This window comes from Pholcus phalangioides, unplaced genomic scaffold, assembly GCF_987345545.1.
Source record: "Pholcus phalangioides strain wild (caught in Gottingen) unplaced genomic scaffold, Ppha-v1.0 ptg000008l_1, whole genome shotgun sequence".
In the NCBI taxonomy this organism is placed as follows: domain Eukaryota; kingdom Metazoa; phylum Arthropoda; class Arachnida; order Araneae; family Pholcidae; genus Pholcus; species Pholcus phalangioides.
The window spans coordinates 58,503,904-58,526,229 of NW_028301601.1; the positions used below are offsets into that span (position 1 = coordinate 58,503,904).

A 22,326-nucleotide genomic window follows, 5' to 3' on the forward strand; every position below is an offset into this window, starting at 1 on the left:
GATGGCGGAAAATGTCCAAATATATGGACAATAAATTAATATTTGCAGCGATAAAATTTCAATTACATGAATATCCATGAATATAGAGAAAATTAATTCAAATGAGTGGGGCCATTCAAGTATTACGTCAGCATCGAGGGGGGGGGGCGGGGGGGGGGGGGTTCGGATTTGCTGACTTTTGATGACGGGGGGGTGGGGGGGAGTTTGAAGGTTTCTTACGTCATCAACCACCATTTTTGAAGATATGAAATATTCTAAGCTGCCTGACGAAATTTTTGCTGACAGGAGGGGGGGGGGGAGGAGGTCAAAAATGGCTAAAAATCTGCTTACGTAATACTTGAATGGCCCCAGTTTTTGTTGAAGAAATGCAAAACTGGACATTTTCATCCCAAAGACAGGATGGCTCAAAAATGTGAAATTGATGGCTTGAGTAATTACCTCAAGCTCAATATTGAATTATTTATAATTATAAAGATAATATTCCAATGCATCTGTAGCTACAAACAATATTTTAATGTCTTTAAAAAAAGCTTAAAAACAGGATGTCCGCCTTTTTTTAAAACAAATATGGTCATTATTTCCTAGTAAAAGGAGTTTGCTCAGAATTGATTAATATTTATTATCTAGGTTAAAGCGAAAGAAATGATATAAATTCTACCGTTTTTATTCATTGGGAAATTGTCATGTTTTTATATTTCTTTTATCTGATAACGATGATAACGAGTTTCAGTTTCTAAAGCGCCCCTATTGTTAAGCCCGTTTATATCAAGCTTCTGGCTTGAGCTGTGCTTCGGAGTGGTGCCCATCTTGAATTTGTGAACCATGAACGCGGCCATTTATACTCCCACCTGTGGGAGTTGTGGCGGTAGTTTCGGATTGAGAGTGACCGCACGGATGTGTGAGATGTTGGAGACGCTCAAGGATAGTAACGTATCCGATCACATGTTCTGGCTGTGTGAACGTTGTAAAAAAATTTCCGTATCCCAGTTGTTGCGCGTTGCCGAGGCGCAAATGGAAATCCTGAAAACGGTCAAGCGTCTCGATGATTTTGTGCGGTCAAATCCCAGTGAAAGAATGGTAAGTAACTATGTCCCGAATGAGTACAATAACAGAGTTGTTGGAGTAATTCGTGGATACAAAGTTATTTTTTATGATTAGTTTTTTTGTATATAGGTGTTGAAATAATGGGGTCGCGTAGAATTTTCACGCTTTCACAAAACTGGCAATGAGGGAATGAACGAGAAAAGAAATTGAAAATTTTTCAATTCTGATAACATGTACGAGGTGTAAGCGGGGGGGGGGGGGGAGAATGCAAGCCTTGTGTTTTGCCGTCTTGTGATGAGTAAAACTCCACACAAACTAACTAACATATCTTCTGTTGTACTCAAGCCACAGATACATTTCTAACGATATTTGTGTTAACCTCCTTCTCCTTGTGTTATACATTCCGATTAATACATGCATCTATCAGAGCTGTCTTCACAGGCCCTTTCGCAAGGTGATGTTATCAGGCCCCCCCCCCCATAGTTTGTATTGTCATTAGTTCACGCTTACTATAGGAAATCACTGTACAAAATCACACTATCACAAGAGCTCCTTCCCCCCCCCCCCCCCGACGTTGAGATTGCATTGTTACTTACGCGCTTCATACAATTTAAAATGCTTACCCATACATCTCTAGGAAAATGTGAGCTTCCTAGGGGAAGTCAGTACACATGTCTGGGGGAGGGGGTACGTAAGCCGTTCATTCGAGCTGAGTGGGCAGCAGATTTGACAAATGGATGGTCAAGAAAATGAATAATGTGAAGAAGGCAGCACATGAACGGAGATACGGGAGGGGGGAGGCAGCATCAAAGGTGAAGTCGACTGACCTAATGCATATACATGTATGTATAGATGAATTGACATCATCATCATCGTGCCCCCCAGCAATAATGACTGTGGCCCCCAGAGTCCCAAGTCTATCTCCTCCTATGGGGCAACAAAATCACCAAGCGACAGGTCACTGAGTAACCAAAAGGATGACCCAGAGCAAGCATGTGAGTGACCGAGAGAATGTGCAAGATTCTGAGCAACCACAAGAGTGACTTAAAAAGTTTGCAAGCATATGAGTGACCAAAAGTGTGATTTAGGGAGCGGGCACGCACGTTAATGACCTATAGAGTTTGCAAGCATGTGAACAACTCCAAGAGTTACCCAGAGAAACTATGTACTGTGTCGGTAAATGATTGAATGATGACGAAAAAGTTACCTAGAGAATGTGAAAGCAAGCGAGCAACCAAAAGCGTGACAGTACTTTACAGCACACAAACTTCGGTCATATCGTCACGCGGTAATTTCAATCAATGCAGTTGGGTGGGAAATGAAAGCGACATCTATCAGTTGTCCCAAGTTCGATGGGGGGGGGGGAAGAACTTGTTCTCAATGTTCTTTCCCCGGATTCAAAACCTGTAGACCCTGATGGTAACCTTCATGGTGAAGGTGACAAGCATCTTACCACTGCACCACTCAGGCATTCAAAAGAGTGCGTATTTATGAAAGGACAAAGTGGGCGGTGAATTTGAGGGATGTGTTCTGGCAAATCAGACCAGAATGGATAAAGGGCAGCTGAACTGACGTAACCCATCAAAATTAAGAAAACGTTGAGGGGGGTTGAAAATTGTCATTTGTTCCGTATATACGGGACTCTAGTCTATAGCAGGAAATGGAATATTGTGTTGCATTGTATTGGCCTACTCATGAATTATTGCAGGGACTCAGCCGCCCCCTTCACACATACACACAAAATTTATTGGGGGGGGGGGAGGACTCAAATAGCCTCAGGCCCCCCATGTTCCCGCCTCTTCGTCAAGGAATGTGTCAAAACCGTTCACATCAGTGCATTGGGGTTCAAATTATCTGAATTTCCTGCGGGAAAAACCCCAAGGACAGTGAAATCACGATATAGCGATGCTGGGGGGGGGGGGGGACAAAAAATAATATTGTTGTAGACGGATTTATCATTATAACGAGTATCGTTGTAGCTTGGTTTCGCTGGATATCCATCATTCACGTTATTTTCTGCGGATATCAGTAAAGATCACAGCCTTATGGTGCACGGCCGAGTGACGTAGTGGTAAGATGCTCGTCCTCCACCATTAAAGTTACCATCAGGGTCCACGAGTTCGTATCCAGCCTAAGAACATCAGAAACAAGTTCTTCACTTACTGAGCCTGGGTGGACGACCGATAGATGGCTCCTTCATTTCCCACACAAATCCATTGGTTGGAAATTGCAGTGTGACGACAATGGCCCCTAGACTAGATTTTTTTGCGGGTCCCTCAGAGCAGACTTTCACGGGGCTCCCTCATGGTGAATTTATAGAGGGGAAAAAATAAAAAATTATGAGAATCATCCTGGGGCCCTGTCAGCAGATCATATTGTAGAAAATCGTAGGTGCCAATATCGTTTTTTTAATCCTGATGACATCTTGGCGCCTGGGACTTCTCAAGCCCTGGTGGTAAGGGGGAATGTGACTGTACACAACCTTTAGGAGAGTGTTCGGGCCACTTCAGTGGATTGGAAATGTGGCGCAGGCCAATTAAGTGATCTGTAAGTGTAACGCATATCACTCAAGTAATCTGTAAATATGCCGCATATCACTTGAATGATATGGGCATCTTCATAGTGTAAATGTGCTGTAAATGTGATCACTCAAGTGATCTGTAAATGTGCCAAATATCACTCAAGTAGTATGCACATCTTCGTAGAGTAAATATACTGCATATCACTCAAAGGATCTGTATATTTGCTGCGTTTCGCTTTTTAGAGATCACTAAAGTGGTTCTGTAGGGCACTTATGAATGGGGGGGGGGATGTTACTTCAAGTGCCCACGGACTATCGAAAGGTTTTTCTCGTTTTTGACGCACTGAGTAAGATGCAATCAAAAATGTTTCATATTTTCATAAAGGGTGGTTGATGACGTAAGCATCATCCAAACCCCCCCCCTGTCATCAAAAGTCAGCAAATCGGGAAACCCCCCCATCGATGCTGAGGTAATATTTGAATGATTCCTTTATAATGAAACTTTGTTATTACGAAGTGATTTCTCGGATGTCTTGGAGTTTGTTGATACGGGATTCGACTGTATATGCTGTACATTATGTCAATGCTTCCCATTGAAGTATAAAATTTCTTTGATATGTTTTTTTTTTTGTACTTTCAACTCTTATAAAAGGTGTGATGATGACTGTTATTATCAAATTTTTGCTACATTTTTAGCTAGATTCTGGTCTCGGCTCAGCGACTGATCTATTTTATATCTCCGACTTCCGAAGCATCTCGACCTCCGACTGCACAAGCTACTCCAGCACCAGCTTCGATAGCCTTTCGCCAACATCCATGAGTAAGAAGTCCTTCTGTCCGTCTCCTGCTCCGTCCATGGCTTCATCGGCTGCGAGTAGAGGTCCGCCCAGCACACGTTCCGTGAATATCAACCAGCAGAAAGGTAACCTCGGAGTTTTGAAAGAGTTGCTGGCGGAAAAGATCAAGATCAGTGACGAAGAGAGGCAGCGCAACGTTCATATAGTCACTTGCGTCATCGACAATCTGGTGAAGAAATTGAAAAACACGGATCCGTTATTCAACACTATGTTTCGGAGAATATATCAAACCGGTAGTTCGTTCGAAGGCTTGCGAATATCCGCAGCAAATGAATTCGACGTGAACTGTGTGCTGAAGCTTCCTCTGCCGCAGTTCTGGGAGGTAAATAAAAATAATAATTAGCTCTAAAAACAGTTAAACTCTCTATAATCTGGCCGTGCACTGTATTATAGTCTGCTGAAAACTAGAGGAATACATGTTACTACATATCCAGGACATTCATAGGAAGTCTCCCTCAGCAAAGCAAAAATTAGGCACTTGCAACAAAGGTCAGAAACATTAAGTTGGTCCAGCGGTTCTCAACCGGTATTCCGCAGAACCCTTGGGGCTCCGTGTGCACTTCCCAGGGGCTCTGCGGCCACTCGAGGAAAATAAAGAGAAATAGTAAATTTGAATATATATATATATAATTTAAGGTTTGATAAATAACTAAAAACTATTTTTTAGTTATTTATAGTTGGAAATTATATATCAAAAAGTGATCCGCGAGTCAAAAACGGTTGACAACTGCTGGGTTAGTCAACGTATGTACCATATTCACTCGTGTTTAGGACAAGGTTTTTATTCAATTTCCACTCCTTCAAAATCATAGGTCATCCTATAGGCGCGAGTGAAGGATTTGCTGCGTTTTTAGTGATTTTTTTTCTTAACCCTTTCAGTCTTACGACGAAGTGACTCGACATCCGGGGGGAAAAAAACCCAATACTTTATTGTTTTAATGGCCCCTTATGGTTACAAAAACGCCCCTGGGAATTTGGCCCTTAGCAGAGCTTATAAGCTACCCAAGAAAAGGCAGGAGTTAAAGTTCAGGAGGTCTTCTTTATTGTTGGGGAGTGGGCGCTACAAAGTATGAACTGTACAAACAAAGCACTGAAAAAAAACCTCTGGACCGCGAAAGGTTAACCCTCAGCGTGCTCCCATCACCCAAGAATGATTATAATCTTTCCTTTTAAGATGAAATTCTTTAAATGATAGATGACGTACCCATAATGCAGTAGAAGTCCTTTATAAAGACAGCTAGCAAACACCGGAAAAGTTGTCGTTATAAGCGGATGCGTTTTGAAACGTTAGATCTTTGACAATCACCTGGGAATCGCTCGTTACATCGAGATCGCCGTTAAAAGCCATACTCGTTATATACCGGCTATACAGTCTTTTACTGTATATATTTATATATTCTAGTTTTATTATTACCATTTCTCTATTTTCTGAAAGGTTTCCTTGTACTGCATTGGACGGATGTACATTGTTGAGCTGTGTTTAAGTGCTTGCCTACTCCAATCGTTACTTTGTCTGTGATTGTGGGTTTGAGCCACACCTTTTTTTTATTACAGTAAAACTTTGATTATCTGGGGGCGGATTAACTGTGTACGAAAATTTTTATTTCATGTTAAGCTCTTCCCTATCCGTGTTGTTGTTAGTGTGTTTTTCTTCTTCCTCGGAAACGTAAACCGTTTTGTGAAGGTGGTTATGAAAATAAACATTGCCATTTCGTAGAACTAGATTTCTTCATTCTTTCACAGAGAACTTCCCTTTTCATTCTCAGATATCCCATGTCAATGCTTTGAAACTGCAGCCCTCATATGCGCACATTGGAAGATGAACAGCCAAATACAGTCCTTTCTGGGAAAAACCACTTGGTTTAAACCCAACAACCCTGAGTAATATTGTTATGATTTGACAAAAATTGTACTCGTGGTGACATCTCCCGGTAGGAGTGTATGAATCATTGTTTCAGTTCTTCTGCAGTCCAGTAGATGAGTTTACTAGTACAAGATAGAATGTCCTCCATTTTTCGAGAACATTCTCGCTGATAGACGGTTGTAGTTTCTGCTGCTGTGAATGGAGGTCCACAGCGAACCGTGATTTCTTGGGGTTCATGGCAGACACTAAGATTTTCCGGGGGGAATCCACAACTAAAAGTATTTAGGAGCCACTGATCTGAGACACTGTTTAAAGATTTCCTGAACAACAGTGAATTTTATTCTGGGTGTAAAAGGACGATTAGGCTGCCTTTTTTAACAGATCGGCCAAAGGGAATAGCAATATACAAATACAAATACAACACCACAACAGGCAAATTGCCCAACGAGGTGGCTGACTTAAGAACATCATGGATTCCCCGAGCCCTTTTTTACCCTACCTACGAGCCCTACCTACTACTGCTACACCACACATGCACCCCGCCCACAACCCCCCGCGGAACCCCAAACGAATCGGTACATGCGGGAATGTGCGTGTACGTGTAGTGAAACCTGACGTGAAGTTTTTTTGTTTCTCTGTAATGCTTCTTATGTGTAGAGCTGCCATCTGCCACCAGTTTTTCAAACTATGAGTGAAGTGTTTAATAATTGAGAAGTTAGCAAAAAAAAAAAAATGTCTTTAAAGATAATTGTGAATGATTTGGATATCTTCTGCATATTAATAGAAATGTCTGCAATGTGATTAGGAGGTCTGGATATCGTGTGTTTGATATTGAAGACTGCCTTAAACGCCTCCCCCCGCCCGTCCTTACGATGACATACTAACTCCTTATAATACATATCATTCGTAAGGGGTGCCAGTGTGGCAGCCTTTAATTTCAAACATAATATGCAAATTTCCTAATCCTCTATTGTGAGCATTTCTGCTAATATAGGAGAGAGTTCCCAAACCGTTCAAAACTTTCTTTATAGGCATTTTTTTTTTCACCGCATCTCGAATTATTGCCATTCTCTTCGGCCGACCTGTTTAAGAAGACGGCCTAATTGCTTTTTTATACCCATAATAAAATTAACTATCTCTTCGGGCAGGGGCGTAGCCAGAAATTTCGTTCGTGGGGGGGACCAAAGTGACAGAACAATGGATTTGGCCATCTTTTTCCCTTTTTTCGGTCATTTTCTCACATTTCGGGGGAGGACCAGACCCCCAAGTCCCCCCCCCCCTCGCTACGCCCTTGTCTTCGGGAAACCGTTAAGCAGTGTCTTCGAAGTATTAATATTTTTTCCAATTTCTCGAGAAATTAATCTACACTTTTTTCAAAACTAAAATCTTACTATACTATATAAAATATCAAAAGATGAGAGATAGCTGTTTTCGCCCTTGTCTCATCTTCAGAATGGAGCTTTGCGGGAAAACTACCATGTTGAATTATTTGAGAAGCAATGTCTAGCATTGGGAACAATGCCTTGCCATAAGGATATGCAAATAAAGTAAATGATACGTAAAAATTAGGAGTGACCTTACAGCAGGGCCATCTTAAGAGCATGATGAGGCTCTCGGGCCAAGTGATTTTTCTGAATCCCTGCCTGGTCAATTTTCGAAAATTTCAACCGGTTCTCGTTTTTGTGACGCCTTTCTTCTTCCCCATTTGCGCGCATTGCAATGACAATTTGAAAGATTCCGACGAGTACTTTTTTTATCCCCATTTGGGCTTGTAATCTGGACTTGTAGTTTTCCCCCGCAGTGTTTGTATATCGAGGTGACACTGACTTGTTGGATAGGTGATGGAAATCTCAATAGCAAATTCCTTCTTTTTGGAATGGGGAAGGATGTAACTACCACCCTGCCCTTCCCTCCCTAGTTCTGGTGTATCTGATTTGTGTATCTTTCTTCTCAAGAAAGATCTGATTAGGGGGCCATTAAAAAATTACGTAAGCAGATTTTCAGCCATTTTTGGCCCCCCGTCAGCAAATTTTCGTCAGCAGTTTAGAATATTTCATATCTTCAAAAAGGGGTGGTTGATGACGTAAGCAACCTTCAAACCCCCCCCCCCCTTGTCATCAAAAGTCAGCAAATCCGAATCCCCCTCCCCGATGCTGACGTAATACTTTAATGACCCCTTAGGCAATATCTCATTATTATTATTATTATTTCCTTTTGTTTTTAACAGTTGGAACACATGAAAGACAAACTTTCGTGGGCACGGTACCGATTCAACGAGACAAATTTCAAGGAACGCGTGACCAAACTGAATGAAAATGAAAGCACGCCGATGATGAAAGGCTATCATAGCATCAGAGTTTTCTTTGATGAAAAGTACTATCTTCTGCCCGCAAAACTCAAGGAATGGTTGCAGAGTGTGATCGCCAAAGCTGACATATCAACGATTCGAGAGAAAGACGTCCGAGAGGTATCCAAATAATATCTTGAAAACTAATGTTGCAAAAACATTATAAACTTATGTAATTTTTTTTTTTTTTTGAAAATTCTATTCTATCATTTTAATATATACATTGCTTTCCAAAAGTTAAGCACGCAATGCAAATTAGCAATTTTTGAATGCATAGTTAAGTTTTTGAGTATGCAACTATTGTATGTTTTTCAACCAATCATGTTTGACTGTCCGGGCATATGCTAATTAGGCAGTCATTGAAGATGCCAGCATTCTGCAGGATTTTAGGAGAGTGCATTTTTAATGCTGATTATTTTTATATTATCTTTGGTTTAAAGAAAGCAGATAGTGAGTGCTGGCATGCTGTCTGACACATTGAAGCAGGACAGTCAATCAGAGATATCGCTCTTTTTATGGCATCAATCATTCAGTGATTTCTTGATTAGGGGCCATTCAAGTATTACGTAAGAAGATATTCAGCCATTTTTGACCACCTGCCCCCTTGTCAGCAAAAGTCAGCAAAGCACTGACCTCCCCCCCCCCCCTCCGTCAGCAGCTTAGAATATTTCATATCTTCAAAAAGGGGTGGTTGATGACGTAAGCAACCTTCAAACCCCCCCCCCTCCCCTCATGTCATCAAAAGTCAGCAAATCCAAAACTCCTCGCCCCCTCGATGCTGACGTAATACTTGAATGACCCCTTATGAAGACGAGCCAAACAGTTGTTTCTGGAGACTTGCGCTGGGCCCGAGACATTTCTTCATTGATAAACAGCAAATGTAATTTTTGTTAAACATTTAAACACTGATTTACCATTGTCACATTTGGAAACATAATGCAAGTCCTCCAAGCACAAGTATAGAGACTTGGCTACGTTAGACCGCGGTGAACGATTTCATTCTTAAAAAGAGAAGCCATACTCTGCATGGAAGCACAGCCGTTGACGAGAGATTCTCAATGCGCAATCACTTTACCCAAAAGAAAAGAATATAATCGTCTGTTATATATGATATAGCCAAGTTACACATAAGGGGTCATTCCATGGCCCCCACATGGGGGGGGGGGGCTGACAGGGCTCTAGCCCTGGGGCCTGGGATGGTTATCATTTTTTTACTTTTTTTACGCTATAAATTAACTACAGAAAGGGCCCGTTAAAAGTCTGACCGAGGGGCCCGCAAAAGATCCCAGCCTAGGGGCCCCGCTAGAGGATGTGGGGGCCATGGGTCATTCAAGTATTACGTCAGCATCGATGGGGGGGACGGGGTTTCCGATTTGCTGACTTTTGATGAAAAGGGGGAGGGGGGTTTGGATGATGCTGACGTCATCAACCACCCTTTATGAAAATATTAAATATTTTTAATGACATCTTACTCGGTGCGCCAAAAACGAGAAAAACCTTTCGATAGTTTGTGGGGCACTTGAAGTAACATTCCTCCCCGCTATTGATAAATGCCCTACAGAGCCACTTTAGTGATCTCTAAATGTTTCGCGGATCCAAGTGATCTGGAAATGTGTGCGGGGCCGCTTAAGTGATCTGGAAATGTGTCCGGGCCGCTTAAGTGCTCTGGAACTGTGCCACGCATCACTCAAGTGATCGGTAATTACATGCTGCGGATCACTCAAATAATCTAGAAATGTGCCGCGATAACTTGAGTGATGTAGAACCGCACTGGGGGGGGGGGGAAAGCGCTTAACTGCTCTAAAACTGTGTTTCTCAACCACCGGGCCGCGATCCAGTACCGGGCCCTGACGTCATTCATACCGGGCTGTTTCGTTCTTTCCCATACATTTCCCGTTAGTCACATGTTTGACCGGGCTCGCATGAAATCGGGCCGCGGGATTCCAAAGATTGAGAATTACTGCTCTAAAACTACGTCACATGTCACTCAAGGGAATCTCTAAATGTGTCACGGATCGCTTAAGTGTGCTGGAACTGCGTCCCGGCTAATTTAAGTGACCTGAAAATGTGCCACGGGCCGCTTAAATGCTTTGGAATTGTAACACGGGTCACTTAAGCGATCTGTAAATGTGCCGCTTAGTTAATTTTTACAAAATTAGGTTTGAGGAGGGCAGGCCGCATCAGATAATCCCCAGGGTCATATTTGGTCCACGGGCCAAGGGCCTTTATGTGATTTACCATATATATGGCTTAGAAATTCGGGTCGCAATGAATTTATTAAAGATAAATTTTTTGAGTTCATAGCTCTCAAATAACATTGAAATTAACAGAAATTGATTATAATAACATACAGTTGAATCCCGTTACAACGAACTCCAAGAGACCGTAGAAACCACTTCGTTATAACGAAATTTCGTTACAAAGGAATTCCAGGTTGTTTAAAAATGTCCTTATGTAAACTTATCCGGGGGATTAGAAAAGTGTTCGTTAAAACGGGATTCGACTGTATAAAGGTATTTTCTTCCGAAATTCCAAATTAAAAAAAAATAAATTTTTTAGCGTCGGAGGGGGCCGTACGAGTTCCCCCCCGTGTATGTCTCTAATCCCACCAATATGCGTTAGGATTCAGAGGGGCAGAGCTGATGACGAAAGTTTGCTGACAAGGGGGGGGGGGGTCAAAAATGGCAAAAAAAAATTTGCTGACGTAATACTTGAACGGCCCCTAACATGACATTTCTTTATTACAGCACCAAATGCAATAAAAATTGCCAAGTTTTTTATTTCCTATCGATTCCTAGGTGACATTAAGGAAGAGCGGACCGGCTTGGACCTTACAAATTAAAACCAATCGCAATGAAATGATCGACGTGGATTTCGTAGCTGCACTTGAGTTTTCCGATGTATGGCCTACATACGCTGATGACTCGTTGATTAAGCAGTACAGTTTCAAAAACAGCGTAAGTCTTCCTTGAATACATTCAATACAGTTTAAGTTATCGGACTAGGTTGAAAACGTCATTTTGGAAGAAAATATGGATTTTCATTTTTTTATATTTTTTATAAAGGCCCTATTTGTTGTGATTCCAGAATGGGCCTTGTTTTGTTTATATGATGCTTAGAATCAAAGTTACGTTCACTTTAGTGTTGCGTTTTTACATACAAGTGCTATGGCGTCGATAGCCGTCGCTATCAGATGAAGCGGGAGAGTTCCAATTTCCAGCCCAATATAATATAATAATAATAAGAGAAAAGGGGACTTAAGCCATTTAAATGTACAAAACATGCTCTTTCGCCTCCATCAACATTCCTTAATTTTATGGCCACTTACTTAAAGGGCCCTTCAAAGTTACTAATTTGTAAATCACCCAATGGAAGGATCTTTCTTTGAAGCCGGACTACCAAAACTTTACTTTCTGGAATCTTTGAAAAATTAAAGTAGATTGATTGATTAGTGCAAGCTAGAAATCAAGTTGAGAAAAAGATGTAGTTAGATTTTTGTTTTTAGACATTGTGATTGATTGCCATCAGGAGCGGCGATCATCCGTCACAAAAGGGATGGTAGGAAAGGTAGGAAAGAAATTCTTACCACATTTCAAGTTATGGAGGTTTAATTAAAACCTAAATTATGAGGAATTAACAGGGGGCAGATGGCGAAATTAGGTATAAAGAGTGATTAAAGAGAGAGTTATTCCAACATCGAGTTAAAATTATTATAATTGAACATATAGTATTCTGTCTATGTATTTATGCAAATATTATATATATATATATATATATATATATATATTCTTCCAGTGGTTCGATATAACACAAGTAATACGCGAATAAAGACTTTAAACGTGTTTTACGAAGAATGTTATTTTTGACATTTTACTTGACTTTGGGACATGATTTGTAAAAATTGATGCATTGCATCCTTACGAAATTTTAATGTGATATTTTGCTATATATTGTTGAGGGTATGAATTAAAATCTAAGGTCTATCACATATATTTTTTGAATTACAGTGTTTTATAGACAAAATGTAGGATGAAATTTCAAAAAAATTCACACGTACTTAAACATATTTTGATGTAACTTATGAACATATCATGCAATCCTTTAAATTTTGGTTCATAACCTGCAAAACTACTAGTTAAATGCACTGTGAAAATCACAAAGCATTTCATTAATAAAATTTTTTGCAGTCGTGTTTCGAATATCACATGAATTTTGCATGAAATTTGACATAAAAACGTTTTTTTCATAAAAAATATAATAGATAGACCAAAATTTGTCACTGTTTTCACCATTTCGAGACACTTTCTATCAAAAAATGTATTTAAAGTTCACTCCAGAACCATTTTAAAGAAAAGTGACAAGAAAGGTAGTCGGATACCTTAAAAATATATCTCAAATTATCAATTACTTTTCTATGTCAAAAAAAACATTGTGTATATTTGCTAATATTCATACTCAACGGTATGTGTTCTGACTTCAGGCTAAAATGTGGTTCCTCGTGCCAAAGGAATACGATAATCCCAACGATGACAGGTTGCCTTCTGCCACAACTAGAAGAATGTGGAGGATTCATTTTCCCGAGATAGAAAAACAACTTCTGCACGACAGAGGTTGCGCAAAACCGCTGATAAGGCTTCTGAAGGTAATCGACCTGTTTTCATTCGTTAGAAATTCCTCAGAGGAATGTGCACGAGATGCATGTTCGGTTAACAAAAGTAGTAATAAAAACGCCCATAGAGTAGTTTTCAACACTGTGAAGAGTCCTTTTTTTTTTTAATTCTTTCCTAGATTTTCCTGCAACGTATGCCACATTTTTTTGGTTCAATCGGCTCTGAGGCACATTCGCACACACACAGTTATTTATTATACACAGGGCCGCCTCAAAAGTATCACGGGGCCCCGGGCCAATTGATTTTTTCTGAGGCCCTACCGAACAAATTCTCGAAAATTTCAACCAGATCTCATTTTTGTGAGGGCCCTTTTCTCTTCAGGCCCCCGGGCCATGGCAGGGTGAGCCCATGCCTTAAGACGGCACTGAATTATACGTCCCATTGTATCCTTCGCTATATTTTGGTTTAGATTATGCTGAAATCTTCAAAAAAGTCAATAATAACATTTGCCGCTGTGGTGGTCGAGTGGTTATAGTGACGGGCTCGCGATGCGAGGATCCGGGTTCGAACCCCACAGTGGTGGTCGGCTGAAGTTGGTTTTCTGTGGTTCCCAACTTCAAGGCGCAAATGCCAGCCGATCTCCCCGTTAAAAAATCTCGCCACAGAGAGCAATAGTCCTACAACGATAAATCATTCAATCACAGCACTTCACTCATAGTTAGAAAAACTGGTGGCAGATGGCAGCACTACACATAGCAAGCATTACAGAGAAACAAAAAAACTTCACGTCAGGTTTCGCTACACGTACACGCACATTCCCGTATGTACCGATTCGTTGGGGGTTCCGCGGGGCGGGGTTGTGGGCGGGGTGCATGTGTGGTGTAGCAGTAGTAGGTAGGGCCTCCAAAAAATGGCTCGGGGATCCATGATGTTCTTAAGTCAGCCACCTCGTTGGGCAATTTGCCTGTTGTGGCGTTGTATTTGTATTTATGTTTTTGCAAAAAAAAGGGGAGAGCAGAGCTGAATTTAAATGCTGCGTTGGATCAAATGGTCTTTGCAGGTCAGGAATATGTGAATTACGGTGAAAATATCATTATGGCTTTGCTACAAGAAAGCTGCGAGCCGGAAATACAGCAAAAGAGAGAATTTGCTTGCAATTAAATGTTAGTTAGGGGGATCATGTTCAAAATATTAGCATCTTTAATGTACTTTTTTTACTTATGCAAACACGTCTCACATTCCCAACTTATTTGGATTAGCAGTATTCTACTGTAAATAGTTGATAAAGTTTTCGCAGCCACATTTGATGAAAATTGTCTGTTCGGGTTCGAAGGACGCCCTCCGTTTCAGTCAGTTCTCAACGTTTCCCCAACACTATTGGTTGGCATCATCAGGAGAACCGATTAATTCGATTTTTGATCCAGTTTTATCAATTCTCCGGATGATGCCAACCGCTAGTGTTGGGGGAAAGGTTGAGAACTAACTCAAACGGACGACGATGTTCGAATCCGAACGGACAATTTTCATCAGAATTCGACACTGTACTTTTTAAAATGTTAATTCATTCTCTCTATATTCCAGCTCCTTCGGGACAAAAAGAACTGGAAGTTCTTGGCTTCATATTACATTAAGACTTTGGTTATGTGGGAAGTATTAAGCAGTCCGCAGCTTGAAGAATGGAGAGAATACTATCTACCGGGAAAATTCATGGCGGTAAGTATCAGTTTTCTGTCTTTTTTTTTAAGACTCTAGTGGAAACACTAAAGGTTTATTATTATATGATGTGGTGGGTCTCAAGTTGCACAGTGATAGTGTTGCTTGGATATCTTCATGAAGGGCACGTGTTAGATCCACAATTGGACGGCTTTTACACAAAAGGAACCGAGCGCCATTGAATCAAAACTGAGAAAAAGGTATTTAAAGTTATCTTCGATTCAGTTATCTCTTCAGTTTGGTAGTTGGTTCAAGTGCACACAGATGGCATCATAGCCTATATGTCAGTTGGTTCTATTTAAATAAAAAGTCTCACTTCTCTCTTTTTCAATAGTTTAGATGTCGGTATACCTCAAAAATGTAAAAAATGGCACTTGGTTCCTTTTATGAAAAAGTGTCCAATTTTGATCTCATCGATTGATGGAAAGAAGAAATCTTTTCCTATTGAATCTGAGGTGGTCACTATTAGATAGTGCACTCATAACATGTGAATGCCAAGTCCTCTCCATCCAGGCCAGCCCTTAACAAGTGTGGGTCAGGGGCATCTTGAAAATTTTAGCACCCCAAAAAATGTTTTCTCTCCCTTCCCTTTAGCTCAATATTATACAGGGTATAACTAAACTGATGGTTAGAACTGAAAGGGGTGATAGAACTTTTCACTTTTACCATACAATGTTGTGGGGTCAGAAAGCAAGCAGTAAAGACTAATAAGAAAGAATAAAGAATCTTTATTATCTTAAACTTTACAACAAATGCTCAGATGAGTGGCCACCAGCTGCATGTGAGCGTAGCCTCGTCTGCAAATAAGACAGATGCTGCGAATTGTGGCTGCAGTATGTCCTGTTGCAAGAACCAGCGTGCATATGTTACACGTTGTGAGAAATCCATCTCATTTAAGACCTGGACTCTTTGGAGATGGTAGGGGCGTAACTTTTGTTCACACGCCATACCGTCATATGGTCAACACCTTGGTCACGAGCTATTTCTTGCGTGCTTCGTTCTAGCTGGTCGTCCACTGTATCAAGGATTGCCTCTATCTGATATACCAAGGGCGTAGCGGGGGGGGGGGGGACTTGGGGGTCTGGTCCCCCGAAATGTTAGAAAATGACCGAAAAAAAGGGAAAAAGATGGCCAAATCCTCCCCCCCCCGAAATGAAAGTGGTTCCCCGAACAAAATTTCTGGCTACGCCCGTGATATAGTGTTCCCACGCTTCTTACTCTATTCGTGTCGTGTCTTTGGGTGAGAAACAAGATCGTTTCCAAGAGTTGCCTGTGCAAGTGTTGAAACGTTCTTTGATTGGGTGCCGCCTTGTTTGGAAATCGCTCGTGGTATAGGGTTAGCGTACCCGGCTCCTCGCGACGCGAGTCTGTCCACATGACTACTCGACCACCACAGCGGCCCCGTCATTCAGCTGTTACTCGTGCAGAGATGCAGTAATATATTTGAATGAGAAGGCTGATATGCACGTTATTTACAGAGGTTTGCAGCCTCTGTAAATAACGTGCATATCAGCCTTCTCATTCAAATATATTACTGCATCTCTGCACGAGTAACAGCTGAATGACGGGGCCGCTGTGGTGGTCGAGTAGTCATATGGACAGACTCGCGTCGCGAGGAGCCGGGTTCGAACACCACCCTCACCACAGTGGCGTTCGGCTGAAGTTGGTTTCCTGTGCTTCCCAACTTCGAGGCGCAGATGCGAGCCGATCTCCCCATTAAAAAGTCTCGCCACAAAGAACAACAGACCTACAACGATACAATTATTCAATCATTACACTTCACTCACAGGGAGAAAAACTGTTGGCAGATGGCAGCACTACACATATCAAGCATTACGCACAGAAACAAACTTCACGCCAGGTTTCACTACACGTACACGCACATTCCATCATGTACCAATTCGTTAGAGCTTCCGCAGAGGAATATGGACGAGGTGCATGTCTGGTTTAGTAGTAGTACCTGAATGAAGGGTTCTGAGAAAGGCGATATTTCATTCACTCCATAGAAAGCGCCTTCTTGGGGCTTTCCGCTTGCTTTCTAACCCCACATTGCATGGTGAAAGTTGTTTGTTTTGGTGAGGTCTATCACCCCGTTACTGTTCTGACCATCAGTTTAGTTACACCCTCTATATTTTGTGGAAGGGGAATTGACTTCTAAAAATTCACATTGATGAAAATTATAAATTAACAGAAAAAATAAGTTCATAATTGATGAAAATTCAAAATTAATCGAAAAATAAGTCCATGCAGGGTCCAGTGTGACTGCACCTGCCGCAAACCCCTAACGGTGGCTCTGTCTCGATCCACACATGTATGCACATATAATATGACGTGAATACTTGCCTCCCTGCCAGAATCGAAACAGGGAGGTGGCTCTACTCTGTTACTCTGAGAGTACATTCTCTGGAGGAAAATAATTTCAGTCAGTCAGTCGTGTTAAATTGCCAAATGGTGGTATGGTCATAATTCCTAATTGAAATGTAGATTAATTTAAAATTACTACAGTATATTCCGCTTATAACGTTCCCACTTAGAAAGTCTTCTCGCTTAGTACGACTTATTTTCGTAATCCTAACTTTTACTCACACTTATAGAAACTTCCCGCTTGAAGCGTTTTCCCGCCTACAACGTTTTTTATGACGAGTTTTTGGAAAACGCTGTAAGTGGATCTCACTGTATATGAGCTCTTCAATGTTATTGCTTAAAACCAGGACTTTCTTGCCACAAATAAAATCCAAGATTACAATTTCAATATTTTAATATTCAAATTTGAAATTCAAAAAGACACCCTGGTATAGGTTGTCGAATATTAACAACAATAGCTGCAATCGGCCTGAACCTCAGATACAATTTATTTTATAGTAGGCATACACATTGTCTTATCAGAGAACGAACTACCGGGGCTGCAAGCAGCGTAGCTTATATCAGACATTTTCGGACCTTTGTGCTCTTACGTGTTTTTACGCATGAACTCTTTGTTCATGAAACAAAATGCCTCTAATGTCGGTACTGTACTAAATGAGCAATTAGATTGAAGAGAAAAAATCAGAGAGGGGTGTCTTACCAGTTCAGTAGTAAAAATTATCAAAATTGAAAATTTCAGAATTTAGACATTGTATATCCATTTTCTGGAATGTATGAGAGAAGGATTCAGATGGTGATGTTTGAAGTTCTCGAGCCTCTCTAGGAAAACATGACAGTTCAGAGGTTCCCAGGAAGGCATGCAATTAACACTCCAAAGGACAGTGGAAATTGCCTCGCTCCGGGGAAGTCATCATCTAGAGATGTCCGTGCTACAGGCTACTATCAATAGGTGAAGCACTGCCGGATCACCTTGTGCGCACTATTGGTATCTCCCTCTAGACCAGATGGTAACTCAAACGAGAGGGGGAGGCTTTCAAGGGGGAAAAATTACTAGATTTCTTTTGTGATGTCCCTTTCCGTTTGATGCCCTAAGAATGTGCCCCCCCCCGGTTAATATAGCCCTGTTATTCTTTAATGGCAGAAAGAAAAGCCCGACTTTTTTCAATGATAAAGAATGTGACAACCTGCATATGCACTCTTTTCCTCTTTGAAACAAGCAAATGCCATACCTAATAACACTAAAAATGATATTATAGGGGCTTTAAACTGAAAGCCTCTTTTCAAAATGATTAATAGTTTAATAGGGGAAAAATTAAATTTTAATCAAAAATTTCCAAAACATCTCTTGAGAAAGGAAAGGGGTTCTTTTGGAAAAATTGCGGGTCCTGTGAAAATTTGCGGCCTGGTGCGATCGCACATTTCGCACCCCGTTAAGTCCAGCCCTGATGATCAGTTCCTTCCAACTGACCACATTCACATTTCCTGGGCTAGAAGATTTTTGCAAGGAAAATTTATGAAAACAGCACATTGAATAGTATCATAATTTGTAATACACATTAGACAGTTCCATTCTATCCGAAGATGATGTCACTCTCCACTATTACTACAAAGGTTTCGACAGCTGGCTCATGCAAAGATGAATCCAGGAAAGATTCAACTGCCCTCGCGGGGAATCAACTCCACGTCCTCTCACTTGCCGGGTGAGAGCTGGTACTTCAGCGCCTTTGTCTACGACACTGGGGGCAAAGAAATTAGTACCCAGACCAAATAAATGTTAGGTCACCGTTGGCGATTATGCAGGAAAATAATGCATGGACTAAATAATTTGCAGCAGATGTTTTGTCGCACAAAAATATTTTGAATAGACGTTGTATATTTACACCCACCAAACCAAACACAGTATATTCGTTATCTCAGACATTGTTTTTTAATCATCTGAGATTTGCAATATTGCATCATTTTCTGCCGTTGATAATTTTTCATAAATTTTCAGCTCTAATTGACAACATTGATTACCTCTGACGTCGTTTTTTTTTGTTTTTTGGTGACATCCTGTACGTAAGATCCCAATTTCCTGCATTTTTCCCATCATTTAAATATGATCAGTCTACTTGTGATGTCAGAAGGGGTGGAAACGAACATGTTAAATTGATAAACTGTCTCACTTGTGTTGCAGCTGCTGAAGAGTTTGGCCGACAGCTTGGAGAGGCATTGCATCAAGCACATTTTCTTCCAGAATGAAAACCTGCTGGAAAAGGGGAATAAAGTTCACATGGATAATATCCATAATCAAATCAGAAAAATAATAAAGAACTTGGAGAGTGATTTCGAGAATCACATCCCGAAGATCTTTAGTTAAATATTTATGGAAGCGGAACAAGTATTATTTAATTGAATCGATTATTTCTGATGCAACTTCACCTTCTTTCTTTGGCAATTATGTTTTGTGACGTGTGGAGCGAACCTAATCAAAATTTTTGCATGTCAAAAAACTCGATGGAAAAGATATTTAGTCGGAATTGCTTCAACTCTTTTGTATAAGTATGCGAACAAAAATTAGACCAATTATAACACTCCTTTGTGTGTGTGGCAAAGGAGAAAAATCACGGCGAAATCGTGTTGCTGAGAAATCAATTTTAATTGGTTGCGACACAATAACTGTAAATTATTATTTTCAAGTGATTTTGTGATTTTTAATTTTCAAGTGATTTAGTGATTAGTGATTTTTAAGTACCCAAAAAATGAACGAGATTCTTGATCAAGAATCGCGTTAGTCGTGCCTTTTGTAAAGAGTAGCTGACTATTTATTGTTTTTTTCATAACAACGCTACACATTTCTTTCCTCAGCTGATCGGTTGCATTTGCTCGAATATAACCGATCACACAGCATTCTATTTCGTTTCTTCTTATTTTGGCGTAGAATCCTACTGATTGGCTCACAAATACCGCATAGTGATTGGATGTGGGGCATAGAAATCGCCAATTCTGAGCCCGATCATTTCTTTTCTTCACAACGATGAATTTTTTCCCCTGAATATTCTGAGGGGAAATGGACTACTTACTGACGCCACAAGCACGGATTTGTTAAAAATCGGAATTTAACCAATCTGTGTCGATCTCCTATCAAAAAATTGTGTGACTATGTAGTTTAAACAATGTCTGTGAATATCACCCTGAGTGAGTGAACCAGGGAATGACCGAGTGATTGAGCAAGCCCACGATAGTATGAGTGACTTGGTGAGTGACATTATCAATGGCTGAGTGAGTGTGGGAGTTAGAGTGAGCGAGCAATTGAGTGAACCAGTGAATGGTTAATTGAGCAAGCCAGTAACCGGGTGAGTGCAGTATGAATGGCCATATGTCCGGGTAAGTTACCAAGTAAAAGAGTGACCCACTGACTCTCTCATCTGCTTACCTGCTCACTCACTTGCCCATTTGCTCAATCTCTAACTACTTCACTCACTCATTTTTCCACCTACTTACTAACTCCATTATCACACACCTACTCATTCCTTGCTAAATTTTTCAAGCTGTAAATTGTCATGTTGGTGAATTTTTAGCTATGAATTATCCGCACACATTTTGATTCAAATACTCAGTATTAACTCATTGCATTCTATTTTTTTGAATTGAATTTTTAAAGCAATCCGCGTGAACATTCGTTGCCATCACATTGTATCAAATTACCCATCTACTAGTGAAGCTTCAGCTACATTAATGTATTTTAGCGCCTTGATTTTTATGACATTTTATTATATGATTTTTTTTTCAGATTTTTCGTAACATAATTTTTACTGTACTGTGATTATTTTGGTTGAGTGGCGATTCTACATGAAGTCGATTATCATTTTCATAATGGACATGTTATTTATATCTATGATTGTGTATTGTCAAGATTCTTTTTCTTCTTTCAATTACATATATTAAAATGAAAGTATTGGCATTTCAAAAATATTTTATCGTTTTATTAGAAAAAAAAATTTAATAATTCATTTCCCACCATGATTATTATTATTTGGTTGTATTTATTATTTTTTTCTGAGAATAAAAATTGCATTGTCAGTTTGTTAGTAGTCCCGTATTTTTTTTTTTTTTCACTAGCGCTGGTATATGGTATGCCAACCCGCACGGGTAAAAGGCTTATATCCCGGGAGGGACAGAGCCTGGGTCGTGTCTGGTCTGTCGGTAAATGGTATGGTCGGTAAAGATGAACGTAGAGTCACTCACGGGAAAAGTCGTTCCGTAGAATTTGATTATCCTGCTATCATTCACACAAAACTCTCTTTAAACTCGCATCAATATCGATGGTGAGAAAATCATCGCCAATGTCTGAAATTCTACTATTGATGAAATCTGTTAATTGAGAACAGAAAACTACACTCTTAAACAGGTCTCTTGCATATCTGGGCAATCAGCTCCCGCTTGTCCTACTTTCTAGGTTTCGTCCTACTTTTTTTTTACCAAATCTTGTCAATGGAATTCATATAGCTGTTTTTAAATGAAGCGGGAATCATCAATATATTGCCAAAATATACAAATGTAGTAGATTGCAACTAATGATTCTGCAAAGCAGAAATTGTATCATTTTTACAGGTTATTTGGGGTTCATGCAGGGCCGTCTTAAGAGTATCATAGTTCCCCGGGCCAAGTGGTTTTTCGGAGGCCCTACCTGGTAAATCCTAGAAAATTTCAACCGGATCTCATTTTTGTGAGGCCCCTCTTCTCTTGAGGTGCCCGGGTGGGCCCATGCGTTAAGACGGCACTAGGTTCATGTGGACCATTTGGATAATTATTTCGTTGCTTAGTTTGAGGGTTCAAAAACTCAGTTTGTGCCAATGTTTTGAGGGGTCTAGGTCAATTCGTCGCGCTCAACTTGTCGCAGGACAATTCGTCGCATTCAATTTGTCGCAGCGTCAATTCGTCGTGCTACAAACTCGTCGCGGTACAAATTTGTCGCAGGCTCATTTCGTCGCAGTACAAATTTGTCGCAGGCTCATTTCGTCGCG

General features: G+C 40.5%; 1 protein-coding gene across 2 annotated transcripts; it reads left to right on the top strand.

The window, feature by feature from the left end:
* Positions 1–735: 735 nt before the first annotated feature.
* On the top strand, positions 736–21,385 carry LOC149084645 (cyclic GMP-AMP synthase-like receptor). Of its 2 annotated transcripts, none has more exons than XM_089235040.1 (7): positions 736–1,077; positions 4,262–4,744; positions 8,514–8,753; positions 11,432–11,590; positions 13,114–13,275; positions 14,825–14,956; positions 19,497–21,385. In XM_089235040.1, the coding sequence occupies exons 1-7, from the start codon at positions 823–825 to the stop codon at positions 19,677–19,679; spliced, it is 1,614 nt and encodes a 537-aa protein (XP_089091166.1). In that variant the 5' UTR covers positions 736–822; the 3' UTR covers positions 19,680–21,385. The 2 variants fall into 2 exon arrangements, with proteins under 2 accessions (XP_089091166.1, XP_089091167.1); XM_089235041.1 differs by having other exon boundaries at positions 773–1,077; positions 21,093–21,256.
* Positions 21,386–22,326: the final 941 nt, after the last annotated feature.